The 15239-nt window shown below is 38.3% G+C and overlaps 2 protein-coding genes across 2 annotated transcripts in view; both read right to left on the bottom strand.

The window, feature by feature from the left end:
• LOC309508824 (uncharacterized protein) overlaps nucleotides 1-10603 on the bottom strand; it is a 37487-nt gene extending 26884 nt beyond the window's left edge. The window contains 33 exon segments of the mRNA XM_082183293.1: nucleotides 72-275; nucleotides 364-672; nucleotides 797-921; nucleotides 1196-1361; nucleotides 1451-1634; nucleotides 1738-1934; nucleotides 2022-2140; nucleotides 2243-2369; nucleotides 2508-2897; nucleotides 2974-3064; nucleotides 3160-3305; nucleotides 3384-3560; nucleotides 3642-3884; nucleotides 3993-4248; nucleotides 4350-4486; nucleotides 4602-4725; nucleotides 5047-5252; nucleotides 5387-5463; nucleotides 5766-6075; nucleotides 6160-6330; nucleotides 6978-7127; nucleotides 7225-7343; nucleotides 7429-7567; nucleotides 7697-7800; nucleotides 7894-7992; nucleotides 8436-8499; nucleotides 8589-8681; nucleotides 8684-8885; nucleotides 8981-9008; nucleotides 9156-9312; nucleotides 9392-9535; nucleotides 10000-10211; nucleotides 10348-10603. Coding sequence (XP_082039419.1) covers nucleotides 72-275; nucleotides 364-672; nucleotides 797-921; nucleotides 1196-1361; nucleotides 1451-1634; nucleotides 1738-1934; nucleotides 2022-2140; nucleotides 2243-2369; nucleotides 2508-2897; nucleotides 2974-3064; nucleotides 3160-3305; nucleotides 3384-3560; nucleotides 3642-3884; nucleotides 3993-4248; nucleotides 4350-4486; nucleotides 4602-4725; nucleotides 5047-5252; nucleotides 5387-5463; nucleotides 5766-6075; nucleotides 6160-6330; nucleotides 6978-7127; nucleotides 7225-7343; nucleotides 7429-7567; nucleotides 7697-7800; nucleotides 7894-7992; nucleotides 8436-8499; nucleotides 8589-8681; nucleotides 8684-8885; nucleotides 8981-9008; nucleotides 9156-9312; nucleotides 9392-9535; nucleotides 10000-10200 — 5259 coding nt within the window. The 5' untranslated portion in view covers nucleotides 10201-10211; nucleotides 10348-10603.
• A 2817-nt stretch (nucleotides 10604-13420) lies between these two features.
• On the bottom strand, nucleotides 13421-15238 carry LOC309508936 (myosin-6-like). Its single transcript, XM_082183498.1, has 7 exons — nucleotides 15205-15238; nucleotides 14807-15115; nucleotides 14507-14710; nucleotides 14114-14410; nucleotides 13914-14018; nucleotides 13719-13813; nucleotides 13421-13484 (listed from the first exon to the last, which is right to left on the bottom strand). The coding sequence occupies exons 2-6, from the start codon at nucleotides 15011-15013 to the stop codon at nucleotides 13754-13756; spliced, it is 873 nt and encodes a 290-aa protein (XP_082039624.1). The 5' UTR covers nucleotides 15014-15115; nucleotides 15205-15238; the 3' UTR covers nucleotides 13421-13484; nucleotides 13719-13753.
• Between the last annotated feature and the right edge of the window lies 1 nt (nucleotide 15239).

Genomic DNA, 15239 nt, shown 5'->3' with positions numbered 1-15239 from the left:
TAGTCTTTTGATGATATTAATACTAAGAATGGGTTAAAAGGTTTTATTCATCTAATACAGATGTGTCATACCTGAGAATGCAGGAGCTGAACTCTCTCACTGACATCCAGCAGTTCCTGCTCAGCCAGTTTCCTTCCTCTCTCAGTTTGTTCCACCATGGATCTCAGCTCATCCAGTTCAGCCTGCAACAGATTGTTGCGTCTCTCCACAATGGCGATGTTCTCTTTGAGATCATCATTAGCACGAAGAGCATCATCTAGTTGCAGTTGGGCATCCTGTAAAGTACAAGTTTTACAAATGAAAAGACTGAAGAACTATGTTCACCTAATCATTATAACATCTTGATTTGAAGATTCGTCATACTTTGAGATGTCCATGAAGACCCTTGAGTTGCTTCTGGGCTTCTGATGCCTGTCTGTTAGCCTGGCTGAGCTGAATCTCCATCTCATTGAGGTCTCCCTCCATCTTCTTCTTCAGTCTGAGAGCTTCATTCCTGCTGCGAGTCTCTGATTCCAGTGAGCTTTGCAGGGTATCCACCATTCTCTGCTGGTTCCTCTTGGCCTGCTCCATCTCTTCATCTTTCTCAGCCAGCTTACGTTCAATATCAGCTTTGACCTGATTGAACTCCAGCTGAGCTCTAAGAATCTTTCCCTCTTCATGCTCAAGGGAGCCCTGACAGATCAATGAATGTAGTTATTTAAAAACATGTTCACTTCTATTAACATACCCTTATTTTAATCTTTTGAATAAATACACAGATAACAAAAAATATCAACAAGTAGATATTTAGGTATACCTCAGCCTCCTCCAAAGCAGTTTGAATTTCAGTTTTCTCCTGTTCCAACTGCTTACGAATTTTCTCTAGCTCATGAATGTTCTTTCCACTCTCGCCAATTTGTTCAGTGAGATCAGCAATCTCCTCTGTTTATTAGGCAAGGTAGTAATGGTTAATACAAGTTAAGATTTTTGTGATATTGATTTGAAGGAAAATATAAAAAAGGTGTGCACATACAAAACCCAAATTGGGCTCAGGTGTGAGACAAAAAGACAACAATAAATTAACAAAGGGTGTTGTGCCTGATGATTAATAAATTTTTGGAGCTGTAATTTCAGTGTGCAAACAATTATTTTCTTTGTTTATTTAAAGTTTATGAAATGTATGTGAATGCCCAGATGACTAATAAATGAAGGGCACCTTGGAGGTTCTTGTTTTCTCTCTTCATAGTTTCCAAATGATCCAGAGACTCCTCATAAGAGTTCTTCAGTTTGAATAGTTCAGTACTCAGAGATCTGGCTTCCTTCTGGGAGCTTTCCAACTCGCTCTGAGACTCCTCATATTTCTGCTTCCATTCAGCTAGGACCTGTTGATAGAATCAGACTTTGATCAGTTACCATTGGAGCTGAATGAACACAAAGATTATTTATCTGTAAGGGTTTTATATGCATTCACCTTGTCAAAGTTTCTTTGCTTCTTGTCCAGAGCAGCAGCAGCAGCATTGGATCTCTCCACATCCACCATGAGATCTTCAATCTCATTCTGCAGCCTGTGCTTGGTCTTCTCCAAAGAGGAGCATTTAGCATTAACAGCTTCCACAGCTTCTTCTGCATCTTGCAGACGCTGAGCAAGTTTCTTCCTACAAATATTACACAGAAGCATTACTTTACAATGTTTTTATTTATTTATTTATTTTTATACATATTTGTTTTATAAGATTGTAGGTTTTTCCTGTTTCTTACTTTGCTTCCTCCAGTTCCTCAGTCCTCTGGATGGCATCAGTTTCATACTTGGTTCTCCACTGAGCCACTTCAGTGTTTGCCTTGGACAGACTACGCTGTAGCTCAGCCTTGGCTTCTTGCTCCTCCTCATATTGCTCCCTCAGCAGATCAGCATCATGACGAGAAGACTGAACTGCATGGGCCAGGGCATTCTTAGCCTATGAGGATTAGGAATTTCCTGTTAACAATATACATTGGAATGCAAAGGACAGTTGGTAATAAATCCTTTAAAAAATATTCTATACCTTGATTTCCTCCTCTAATTGTCTCTTGAGGTCCTCAATCTGCTGGGTGTAGGACTGCTTGCCTCTTGTTAGCTGAGAGACCAAGGAATCCTTTTCTTCTAGCTGTCTAGAAAGCTCCCCTAGATAGAAGTATAACCATTACATTACAAAAAGCTGTGTGTGATCTTGGGCATTTGTCTAACAATACACAGGATGAAGTATTTCCTTATCAGAGTACATACCATTTTCAGTTTGTAGCTTAGCTTTTTGCATTGTTAAGTCATTGATGCTGCGTTGTCCTTCTTCGTATTTTGTTCTGTATTCAGACATCTGGTCCTCAAGGGTCCTGCACATTTTCTCCAAGTTTGCCTGGATAGATTTTAAATGTAAAAGAAAAAACTTAAAGACACACAGTGAATGAATAAACAGTTATAGCATTATTCTTAAGAACACCTGAAGTGAGGAAAAGCAATTAAAAATTATAATATGGAAACAAGAATTCATCACCTTGGACTTGGCAAGCTGCTCCATGTTGGAGACCACATCGTCCAGTTCCAGTCTGAGTTCACTTTTCTCTTTCTCCAGCTTCTGCTTCACTCTCTGAAGGTTGTCAATCTGCTCTCCCAGATCAGCCACACTGTCTGCATGTTTCTTCCTCAGTGTAGCCGCAGTGGACTCATGTTGCAGAGTGGACTCTTCAAGGTCTCTGCGCAGTTTCTGGAACTCAGCTTCACGTTTCTTGTTCATCTCAATCTGGGCAGCAGTGGCTCCACCAGCCTCCTCCAACCTCTCACTGATCTCCTCCAGTTCTCTGGACAGATCAGCTCTCTGTTTCTCAACTTTAGCACGGGCAGCTCTCTCAGCCTCCAGCTCTTCTTCAAGCTCTTCAATTCGGGCCTGGTAATGTGAAGGAAAATCAAAAATAAAGCTAGAATTCCTAATTTTCTAAATTTTTAAGAATCATAAATTTTACCTGCAGCTCCTTCAGTTTCTTCTGGAGTTGGCCTGCCATTGCCTGCTCATCTTCAATCCTGGTACTGAGCTGACTGATCTCAAAATCCTTCCTGTGTTGCAGAACATATTTGATTACCATTATTAATAAGGATTCAGATTGTGAGCTGTATTCTTGAATAATTATTTCACCCTCTGGAAAACACACTTTTTAATCCTCTCTTCCATTTGCTGTTTGTCATTTTCCAGGTCCATCACGCTCTCTTGGGTCAACTTTAAGTCTCCCTCGAGCTTCCTCTTTGCCCTCTCCAGATCCATACGAATCTTCTTTTCCTGTTCCAGGGAACCCTCAAGCTGGAAGGACAATATTTTTTTCAGCATTGTAAATGTCACCTTTTTCATCTACAACAGAAGAGTCATCAAACCACTCACATCATCCACTTGTTGCTCCAGCTTGGCTTTGGCTTTGGTGAGTGTGTTGACTTTGTCTTCCTCACTCTGGAGGTCATCCAGCGTTTGCTGATGGGCCTCCTGAAGAGCTTTCTTCTCCTTGGTCAGCTTAGCGATGATCTCATCCAAAGCTGCCATCTCTTCTGTCAGGTTTTTAACCTGTAAAATTGTATCATTGAATCAAGAAGCTCTTAACACACCTTTTTTGTAGCATTAACTTGCTCAGTGTTGAAAACTGACCTTGTTCTCAGTGGCATGTTTCTCTTTCTCCACTTTGGCCAGAGTGAGCTCAAGATCATCAATGTCCTTCTTGAGTTCAGAGCATTCATCCTCCAGCTTTCGTTTCTTTGCAGTCAGCTCAGAATTCATTTCCTCTTCATCCTCCAGTCTCTCAGTCAACTCTTTGAGTTTGGCCTCAAGCTGGATCTTATTCTTGATCAGACCTTCACATCTCTCCTCAGCATCACAAAGATTATCTTGCTCCTGTTTACAGGTACAAAAAATCATGTATATTTATTTTAATGTCTTTGTATAATTAAATCATAAGTATAGTTGCTATTTACTCATGAATTCATAAAATCGTTAACTCACAGTTTGGACTTGGAGTGTCAGGTCATTCTTCTCTTGGAGAAGAGAAACCATCTTTTCCTCAAGCTCCTTTCTGCGGGCTTCAGATTTGGCATAAGCCTCCTTCAACTTCAGGAATTCTTCCTTCATGTTGGCCATCTCTTTCTCCGCCTCAGCAGATCTCAGCAGTGGTTTGATTTTGAAGTAGAGCTTCATCCAGGGCCAATTCTTGACACCCATGAAGGCACGTACATTCCACTGGATCACAAGCAAGGCATCTCTGTAATATGACACAAAAATAAATGCATATATTTCATATAAAATGTACTAGTGGAATTATTTTGGAGTTTAATAGCCTAAAGCTTGCGATCAACAACCTACCTGCGATCAACAATTTTTTGGAACTCAATTCTTGCGAGATGACCGCGAGCTCTAGCCTGAATATTTGTGATGATGAGAGCAAGACGATCATCTCGCATCTCTTCAAGAGTACCCAGCAGACCAGCCTTGAAGAACACCTTAGGGAGTCAAAAGGGTCTCTTATTTAGCCTTACATTGCACAAGATATCATTGCATGCATATGTTTTTGTATTTGAACTTTTATAATCTGAATTAGATAATTTATTAGGGTACCTTTGTATGTCCAAATCTGTACTGGTTGTGGTCGATATCCAAAGAGCCTAATAATTTCTCAGCTCCTTTCCTGCTGTCAATGAACTGACCATCTGGGATGGCAGCAGGGTTAAGGATACGGTATCTGTTTGTTGAATAAAGTGGAAAACCATTTTAATTTTGTTATTGACAATAATAATATGGCATAAAAAAAACATGTACTGTAAAACAAAGGGCTCAAGAAATGGCTCGAATTTGCATAAAATACTTTTTGTGTGAACCATTATTTCCAGCAATTTGTTCAAAGACCTAAGTAAATCACAAAACCAAATGGAAAAAAAACATTCTGAATGGGAATTAATACCCAATATAATTTTTTTCAAATATATCTACTCTGGTTGCATAATTTGTGGACGTTTTTGACCCAAGTGTGACTTTGATGTCTTGTATTCATAAATGAATGTACCTCTGCTTGAAATCTCCATACAGGATCCTGTTGGGGAATCCCTTTCTGCAGATCCTGATGCCCTCCAGCACACCGTTACAGCGCAGCTGGTGCATGACCAGAGGATTCTCCATCGCCCCAGGAGTCTTAGTCTCATTGGGGATGATGCAGCGCACAAAGTGAGGGTGAGTTGACCTTAAGTTGGTCATCAGCTTGTTCAGGTTCTCCTGTGGATAGACATTATCCATGACTCTGACCATATATGTATTTTAGGTTATGCTATTTAAAGAAATTAAGAAACAAAGCTATATTAAATAACATTTTCATTATGAATCACTATGAAAGGCTCTGTATATGTTACCCTGTGGAGGGCAGACACTGTCTGAAAAGAAGAGCCCTTTTTCTTCTTCTCCTTTGTTTTGCCGCCGCCACCTCCCTCTGCGGGTGTTGAAAGAAAAAAAAAGTTCTTAAAATGAACCTTGCAATCCTTATTTGTCTCAATAGCCACTTTCCACCATCAGGCCAAACCGTTCTTATTGCTTAACCGTTTAGGACCTGCACGGTTACAAGCAGGAGCTTAGCCAAACACGCTGATAATTCCGGGTTGAGAATGGTTTGTAAGTGTGCTGTGTTGAACCATGCTCAAGTGGAAATATAATTGGAACCATTCCTTACCGTTTTCAGAACCATTCGGCCCGACGGTGGAAAAGTGGCTTTTGATTTCCCCCCCTTAGACACACCTGAGTCAGCACCAGCATAATTGGCAAACAGCTGAGACAACATTTTCATGGTGGACTTCTGATAGAGGCCAACAACAGTCTCATTAAGAGGATCCTTGTTCTTCACCAGCCAGTTCATGATGTTGTAGTCCACAGTGCCAGCGTAGTGAACCAGGGAGAAATGGGCCTCTGGTTTACCCTTGACAATCCTGGGCTTCTGGAAGTTGTTTGATTTCCCCAAATGGTTGTCATAAAGCTTAGCTTTAAATGTTGCATCACTGGCTTTGGGGAACATGCACTCCTCTTCAAGGATGGACATGATACCCATTGGCTAGCAAACAGTAGATTAAAGGGTTTCAAATTAGCTGAGCAGTATTGATCCAATACCTGAGATATCTCAAATTTAAAAACTCACCTTTTCAATTAGATCAATACAAGCCTGCAAATCCATGCCAAAGTCAATAAACTCCCACTCAATGCCCTCCTTCTTGTATTCCTCTTGCTCCAGCACAAACATGTGGTGGTTGAAGAATTGCTGCAACTTCTCATTAGTGAAGTTGATGCACAGCTGCTCAAATGTGTTGAACTAGAACAGATTAACAGTGTTGTCAACATGGGTAGAAAACATAGAACCACTGAATGATATATTTTAGAGTAATTTTTTATGTAATGTTGGAAGTCACAATATACACAAATCTGTATGTATAAAATGTATTTCTGTTTAATCTAAAATCTGACTAACTAAACTTTTAGCACATATACACAATTTAAAATGAACAAAACTGACTTTCTATTCTGGAATAATGGACCAAAAATATTAATAGCATGTCTTATTTAAACAAACATATACAGTACAAATCTTTGACCAATAATATGCTTTCTATGAGATCGTCACGTCCCCCTAATGCCATCGGTCACAAATAGCAAAGTGATGTAATCTAAAGATTATAAGCTACTTAAAAAAAGATTATTTCTCTACCCAACCATTTCATGGTTCTTTAACTATGCATTACAATGATGTCAATGTCCATACATTTAGTATATTTTGGGTATCAATTTTGATAATGTACAATTTAAGGCAATATTTATCGCCATACAAATGGGCCCAGTGAAATTAAACTTTGAAGACTACACTGCACATGTTGAGCAACCAGGAAACCTTTCTCTATGGTGACAGCTGATTTGTGTCTAGATCCAGAAAAGTGACTTATAGGAACAACATCAAATACTTACATCAAAGATCTCAAATCCAGCAATGTCCAGCACACCAATGAAGTACTGACGAGGCTGTTTGGTGTCCAGGGATTGGTTGATTCTCACAACCATCCAAAGGAACATCTTCTCGTACACTGATTTGGAAAGAGCGCCAACAGCATAGTACACCTGTCCGATAGACATTAAAATGTTACAGAATAATGTGTTTTTATGGTTATGTGAACAGTATGTTATGAAGGGATGTTAATCATGAAGTGGTTTCCACCTGCTGGACACTCTGTCCCTTGGTGACCCACTCATTTCCTACTTTGACTCTTGGGTGGCACAGAGCCTTGATGAGATCAGCAGAGTTCAGGCCCATCAGATAAGATGCTTTATCAGCATCTGTCGTCAATAAAAGAAGATGGTTGATGAAAATGAATCTTCTATTAACCAATGCAATATGTCACCATTTTGTCCCAATACTGACCCTCAGTCCCATCAGCCTCAGCCTGTTCCTCTCTTTGCTTCTGTTTGAACTTCATGTTGCCAAAGTGCATGACGGAACCAGTCAGCTTGTAGATGCTGTTCTTCTCCTCTTGGGTGAAGCCCAACACATCGAACGCTTCCTACAGCAAATATCATTAATTTAACATGATAAATGCCTCATATTCTTCTTTCTTGTATTTTCAGTAAAAATGTATCTTTAGAAGGTAAGATCAAAATGTATTAATGATAATTTGTAGCTGATAACACACGTCAGTAGCCATCAGCTCGTCAGCATCAACAATAGAGGCCACTTGTGTCTCTCCTTGAGAGATGAAGGCGTAATCATAAGGGTTTGCTGTGATCAGCAGCATCTCTGAGAGAAAGGACACAGAGCACTTAGACGTCATGTTGTAATGCATTTTCAAACAAAATTATAGATGTTTGGTTGTAACATTCTTTTGCCCACCTAAAAGTTCTGGTTTCTTCTGAGACAGGATCTGGTAGAAGATGTGGTAGTCTCTCTCAGCCTTGAGCTGGAAAGTCACACGAGACTTCTCCAAAAGGTCTGTTCATAGAATTCACAAAATAAGCATTGTATCTAAATGTGGATTTATTTTTTGATATACAATGTGGAATTGTTTTGATATACAGCTAATGATAAATGCTATAAACTATTTTAAAAATAAAATTATAATAATTATTATTAAATATCTGGATTGGATTATGTTGCCCATGCATTTTTGCAATTTGAAAGATCTAAATTAATTAATACAATTATTACTTGGCTTTCAGCTAACCCTAACAGAAAAATTGCTGCATTTTTTGAATATTTTTTTTTTAATTGTTTTTACAAATAAATAATTATGTTCCTAGATGTCCCAGATTTAACTCCCTTCTGGGTAAAAATTGTTCACTAAAATATGCTAATCCCTGAAGTAGGTACACACACAAATCACTAAGTATGTGCCTTAAAAGACAAACCAGTAAATAATCAAAGATCTTTCTTACAAGTCTCAATGTCCGCAGATGCTAGCTTGCCACTGGCAGCAAAATGGATTCGGATGAACTTGCCCTGTTCGAAAGAGGATATTGTCTTTAAATACTGTGGAAAAAAATCTACAAAAGATAATTATTTGTAACTTAAAATCAGTGTCCACTCACAAATCTGGAAGAGTTGTCATTCCTGATGGTCTTGGCATTTCCAAAGGCCTCAAGAGCAGGATTACACTGGATGATTTGATCCTCCAGAGTACCCTAGAAAACACAATATTAGAAATTTGTGTATTGTGAATGACAAATAAAACAAAATGACACCCCAATACATTTTTGTTTGAATTCAGATCTCCTCTGTTTACCTTCTTTTCAGTGGTTTCCTTCTTTGTAGGACTAGCAGCAATGCTGGCAAAGTACTGAATGACTCTCTTTGTGTTCACAGTCTTTCCAGCACCAGATTCTCCACTATCAACACAAAACGGTCTTAGACAGAGCATATGTACGTTGTCTTATCAACCTTATTGAGACTTTGCAGCCAATTAAAAAGCATATATTCTTACGTGATAAGAATTGACTGGTTTTCTCTGTCTGCAAAATAAAAACAATGTTTGTTAGAAAATGGATCTCATGGATATTGGTTACTTATTCGTCCAGCAAGGTAATATAAATGCATTATATTTGGAAACAATTTATACAATTACTGTAAACTATTTCGAATATGCTGAGTAGACGCACCTGACAGCATGTACTGATATCCATTGTCTGAGATGGAGAAGATGTGTGGAGGAGCTTCACTCCTCTTCTTTCCTCTATAGGCAACAACGACTTCCTGGTTGTACACTGGCAGCCACTTGTAGGGGTTCACAGTGACACAGAAGAGCCCAGAGTAGGTCTGTAAGAGATTCACAGAAGGTTTAGATCTACTCATCCACGATAAAGAGAACGTGTGAGTGTTTTAAGACTCGACTCACGTAGATCATCCAGGCTGCGTAACGCTCTTTGAGGTTAAACAGCACAGCGGGCTCGTGCAGGAAGGTGAACATCGCCATGTCCTCAATTTTATCAAACTTTGGCGGGTTCTGGGGGTGAACATCAGCCTCCTTCACAGTTACTGTCTGTGGGAACATGAGATTTTTGAGACAGTCAGAATCTATGCATATTCATGTATGTGCTCCATCGAGATTGTTCTCATTTATGTTTATTTAGCAGATAATTTTATCTAAAGTAACTTGCAAGTGAGAATAATAGTTACATCATTAAAATGCATTAGATGGTGAGGCAATAAAAAATAACTCAGACAATGGTGTATTTAAATAAAAATATTTAAATACATAATTTCAGAAAATGTGACATTATTATTTGTATATAAATTATGTATTGTTATAATTTATTATTATTATTTTCCATTTGTAATTATTCAACTGCTTAAGTTATTCCAAACGCAATCAGCCCTTATTTTAAACTTAACACTGCGAGTTCAAAACTAGTCTCTCACTTAGCAAAATGAATTAAACAACAGCAATAGTTAAGAACCATCTGATTAATCACAATGCCACTGCTTACACTTATTAAAACTTACCGTTCCCTTTGAAGTCTCACAGGTGACTTTATCACCATCTCGACTGATAACAGATGCCTTGAGATACTCCTCTTCAGCATCAGGAACAAAACATTCCTTCTTCATGTCAAAGGGGCGCGTTTGGGCCTCCAGTCGCTCCTTGTCTGATTTCCTGAGATACGAAGCAGCAGGTCCAAACTCCGCCATCTGAGCATCCCCCATTTTTCACCTCTCTGTTGGATTTCACATGAACTTTAATTGACACAACAATAGTAATGTATAAAGTGACATGATTAGTACACATTCTGTTTTCAAATTATTTGAAGTGAATGAACATTACCCTGTTAAGTAAGATTAAAATGTACTCACTTTTGCTGTTCTTCAGAGACTGATGGTTCAAAGCTCTAGTTTCACACAAAAGAAAGAAAATTATGTCAACATTGTCTCCTTTCTGTCACAAAGTCAAGTGATACTAAAATTAGTAAAGAACTCTTTGACTTCAAAGTTAATTTCTAATATGTGTATAAATCAATGTGTCTTCCAACTTACCGCTCAAAAAGAAAGATAACGATGACACAATTGAAAACATGTTGTCTCCTTTTATATTGCAATTGTTACTCTAAATATGGTTGTTGGCATCACACAAAGCTTCCAGCTCGCTCAGTTTGGTCTGGAAGGATGGGTTGGGTATGCTGGGTAGAGGTGGGGGGCAGTTTATTGTGGCATGGAATATCTTTCCTGTCAGGCTCAGAGTTAATAATGGTTATTGAGTATCAAAAATGGATGTTAGAAACATATTAAAATATCACATAAATCAGAAATATTTTTCCCACCCACTGTATGCCTAAAACACATTAAAGAATTGAATAAGAAAGAAAATCAGTGCAGATTAACAATTCTTATCACGAAAAACAAATTAAATTGAAAATAACACATAAAACACCTTACTGTTTCAAATACTGATCACTACAACATCAGAGTTTGAACTCTGATTCTGATGTTCTTTACTAATGTTCTTTACTGATTCTGAAAAACAGTATTTACCTTAAAACTTAATTGGTAACTCAGTAAAACTCAATAAATTATTATTGTGAAATGTCCATAACATACAATGAAAGCATATTCTGTGTACTGTTTTTTAAACCTTTATCAGATTACAAAATATAAGTAAATGGCCAGGACTAACTCAGTTTAAAATGTATCTTCCAAAAGGTTCTGTCTCTTGTATAGCGGTTCATCACTGACACGTGACTGTGGTTTCCACTAGAGGAGGCCTGATTAACAGTTATTGAATGGACCTGGACAAGGTCAATGTCTAGCTGGTGTGAATATTTCAGTTTGTCCTGTACCAGTAATGGAGCATTTGTCTTCTTCCCTGTATACTTGAGCATAGAGATATCCCTGTGACATTCCTATTGAGTGCCTCTTCTTGATTGAGAGGAACAGCTTGCATGATCTACCCGAGTAAATCCATTAATGGAGAGCGAGTGAACTTTCTGAACTTTTCTGCTCACTGCTCCTATATTTATATATGTATAAACGATATATCTTTATACATCAGATCTTGAAAACACCTGATACAGATCAAATTGCAGAGCAGCTTGACAGTCTAACACCATTGTAACCTCAAGACCTTGCAAGCTGATAAGTTGGGGTCAAGACATTCAGGCTAACAAGGAGGAACAAGAAGTGTGTGATGAGTGCTAATATCTTGTCACTTCACACATGCTGCCATAGAGTGTAATTAATATGAAGGGTGTTAATTATGAAACCCACTGAAGGCACCTCCTAAGATGTGAGATTCTTTAAGGGTTTATAAATGGTCACAGTTGTTTACTTTTTAAGGCTACTGTAAATGCAAAGACTGAAAAAAATTGTGTTTTTGGATATTACCTAAAAAATATGTTGTGTATTGAATCTAAAATTCTAATTCTTAGGATAAAGCATTTAAAAAGTATAAAGTAATTTGGTTTATTCATGAAGTGGATTTGACCTTTGGACAATTGACTAAACCTGTTGGTGGCAATCAAACAACAAAAGACATACCTTTACCTCTGCTTCTGTGACACTTATTTTTCTTTCTGTTTGCCCTTGAGTACAAAGATAACGGTGTGAAATTCTTCGTGAGTGCTCCTGCCCTATTGTGGACAGCTCGGCCCACATGTTGAAATCTGGAGTGAAGCAGGTGCTGTTTTTGTAGAGGGCCCCATGCACATAAAAAAGAGCTTCTAGTTATAGATGTTGGCACACTTGTTGGCTGCATTGTCTTAACTGTAGTTACATAGCCAACAGAGGGAGAACAATGTAGTGCTGGTCAGAAGGTGGATTTTATTTTTAGCTTTCTTTTATACTGATTAAATAGCTTTAAAATTTTGTTACATCTAGGAAATGTCTGTAAATTAGCATTTATGGTAATATAGGATAGTTTAAATTGTCCACATATTCAGAGACATTGTCTCCACTTTCAATTAATAGATAGAACTATAGACCATTTGTCCTCAAATGGCAAAGTTAAAGATTTTGCAGATAACAAAATCATGTTTGCTTCACCTTGTTTCCACCATCACAGTAAAAACTGTCAGCAAGAGATTCAGCCGTTAAGGCCTTTTTATTACATAAATCCTATATGGTATCATTTAAAGCGACAGCATAGTTGGTTTCCTCACCTTGACCTCTCCATTCTCAGCTGTTCAGGGTTGACTCTACCTTCAATCATCTGTCCATCACCTGCTCATCACCTTGAATCACATCTACAATTTCCAGCACACATACACAGTTCTTTTGCCCTACAAAAGTAAAGTTTAAATAAGTGTTTTTTTCTTCTGTTTTTTCAGATGCAAGGAACCTCAGAGCTCCTCTTTTTAAGGTAAGAAATGAGTTGCAAATCATCTAAAGCATTTGTTTTCATGTTGGATTTATGGTTGCAACTTTGCATGGAAACTGTTTTAGACTGGGGTCATTACTGGGCATCAGAGTTTCTTAAAAAAAAAAAAAAACACATTGAAAATGTGTCACCACACCCACACATACTATGAGCAAGGAATCTAGCCTGAGAAATTCCAAATGACGAACACTGTGTTCTTTCAATTGAAAGGTAAGTTTTCCCATGTATTTTTCCCCATGTAATATTTGATTGTTTTGCCATTTTGAGAAAAAAAAATAGCAAAAAACTATTTTCTGTTTTGTGATAATGTAAAGCTTCTACTTTTGTTTAAGATTTTGTTAAACATCTAATTTTATGTGCTTGATTTTCAAGCCTTTTTTTAATTAGATAATATTCACTCTAAAAGTCTTAATAAATCACTGAGTGGCTCCTCTAAAGTGGTAAAATTTAACCCAATGTATTGAAAGTGAATGCAACAGCATTGTATTAAAACACTAGCAGAGAAGCAGGGACTTACTTGCACATTCATTTTATTCTACAGAACTACAGATAATTTACTGCCACACTGAACATGCCTGTCAAAATGATCCATGTGTGAGCTTCACTCTTCATCGTGCCCTTTCTGTGAGAGGAAGAGACATGAAAAAGATATTGGGTAGAAGGTACTTTCTTGCTTTATTTATTTATTTATTTTATTCTCTAGTTTTGAGCAATAAATTACTCCAGATTGATGTTCTGATCACACTAATCTGGTTTGCAGAATCAAAGTAATCCAAAATTTAACTATTTCAAATATCAAGATCTGAAAATATTTCCAGGAAAAATCAAAGAATAAAAATAATTATCTTAAACATACCGCCTCCTCAGCAGATCTCTTGTAGGACTTGACTTTCAGCTGCAACTTGTCAACAGGTCCTGCAGACGACTCAGATTCTTACGGTCTTCCTCAGTCTGCAAACAGAGTACACAAAGATTTCATTCTGTCTCTATGCTTAAATTATGTGAATGGAATGTATACAAAGACATGTATTTTTATGTGAGAGAATGTGACCTGGTAGGTGAGCTCCTTGATGCGTCTCTCATATTTACGGACTCCTTTCACAGACTCGCTCGCCTTTCTCTGTTCAAGCTCCACCTCATTTTCCAGCTCTCTGACCTAAGAGATGTGTAAAAGGGTTAGCTAATCAAACAAAAGTATTTTAATAACAGAAAAAAACAATAGACTTGTTTTCAAAAACTTGAGCACCTTACTCTGGATTCCAGTTTCTGGACCTGCTTCTTGCCACCCTTCATGGCGATCTGCTCAGCCTCATCCAGACGGTGCTGCAGGTCCTTGATGGTCTGCTCCATGTTCTTCTTCATGCGCTCCAGATGAGCACTGGTGTCCTGCTCCTTCTTCAGCTCCTCTGCCATCATGGCAGCATCAGTGATGGCCTTCTTGGCTTTTTCCTCAGCATTCCTGCACTCCTGCACTGCCTCCTCAACCTCAGTCTGAAGCTGAGTTTTATCTCCCTCCAGCTTCTTCTTCTGATTCAGCAGGCTGGTGTTCTGAACATAGAAAATGTTGACATTCATATAGTCTTTTGATTATATTGTGTACTAAGAGGCTTTATTTTGCATAGTATTAGTACAGATGTGTCATACCTGAGAATGCAGGAGCTGAACTCTCTCACTGACATCCAGCAGTTCCTGCTCAGCCAGTTTCCTTCCTCTCTCAGTTTGTTCCACCATGGATCTCAGCTCATCCAGTTCAGCCTGCAGCAGATTGTTGCGTCTCTCCACAATGGCGAAGTTCTCTTTGAGATCATCATTACTACGAAGAGCATCATTTAGTTGCAGTTGGGCATCCTTTTAATGTACAAGTTTTGCGAACGAAAAGACTGAAGAACTATGTTGGATTTCACCAAAGCATCATCAAATCTTAATTTTGTAGATTCTTTATACTTTGAGATGTCCATGAAGACCCTTGAGTTGCTTCTGGGCTTCTGATGCCTGTCTGTTAGCCTGGCTGAGCTGAATCTCCATCTCATTGAGGTCTCCCTCCATCTTCTTCTTCAGTCTGAGAGCTTCATTCCTGCTGCGAGTCTCTGATTCCAGTGAGCTTTGCAGGGTATCCACCATTCTCTGCTGGTTCCTCTTGGCCTGCTCCATCTCTTCATCTTTCTCAGCCAGCTTACGTTCAATATCAGCCTTTACTTGATTGAACTCCAGTTGGCATCTTAAAATCTTTACTTCCTCATGTTCAAGAGAACCCTGTCAATTGATGAGACATTTTTAATTTCTTTTTTCCTTTACCATGTTGGGTTACTAAAGCAAGAACTGATAAGAATGTAAATGTATACTTTGAAATGCAATGTAAGTCGCTTTGGATAAAAGC

Source organism: Leuciscus leuciscus (assembly GCF_965113295.1).
Source record: "Leuciscus leuciscus genome assembly, chromosome: 11".
NCBI lineage: Eukaryota > Metazoa > Chordata > Actinopteri > Cypriniformes > Leuciscidae > Leuciscus > Leuciscus leuciscus.
This window is presented reverse-complemented; position numbering and strand designations above follow the sequence as displayed.

What these genes read in the sequence shown, in the direction of transcription:
- LOC309508936 (XM_082183498.1), bottom strand. Translation starts at nt 15,013, where the DNA reads ATGGAGCAGGCCAAGAGGAACCAGCAGAGAATGGTGGATACCCTGCAA. An exon ending in TTCAGCTCCTGCATTCTCAG is followed by an intron (nt 14,411 to 14,506) that starts GTATGACACATC and finishes TTCTATGTTCAG; the next exon opens with AACACCAGCCTGCTGAATCA. An exon ending in TCAAGGAGCTCACCTACCAG is followed by an intron (nt 13,814 to 13,913) that starts GTCACATTCTCT and finishes CTCTGTTTGCAG; the next exon opens with ACTGAGGAAGACCGTAAGAA.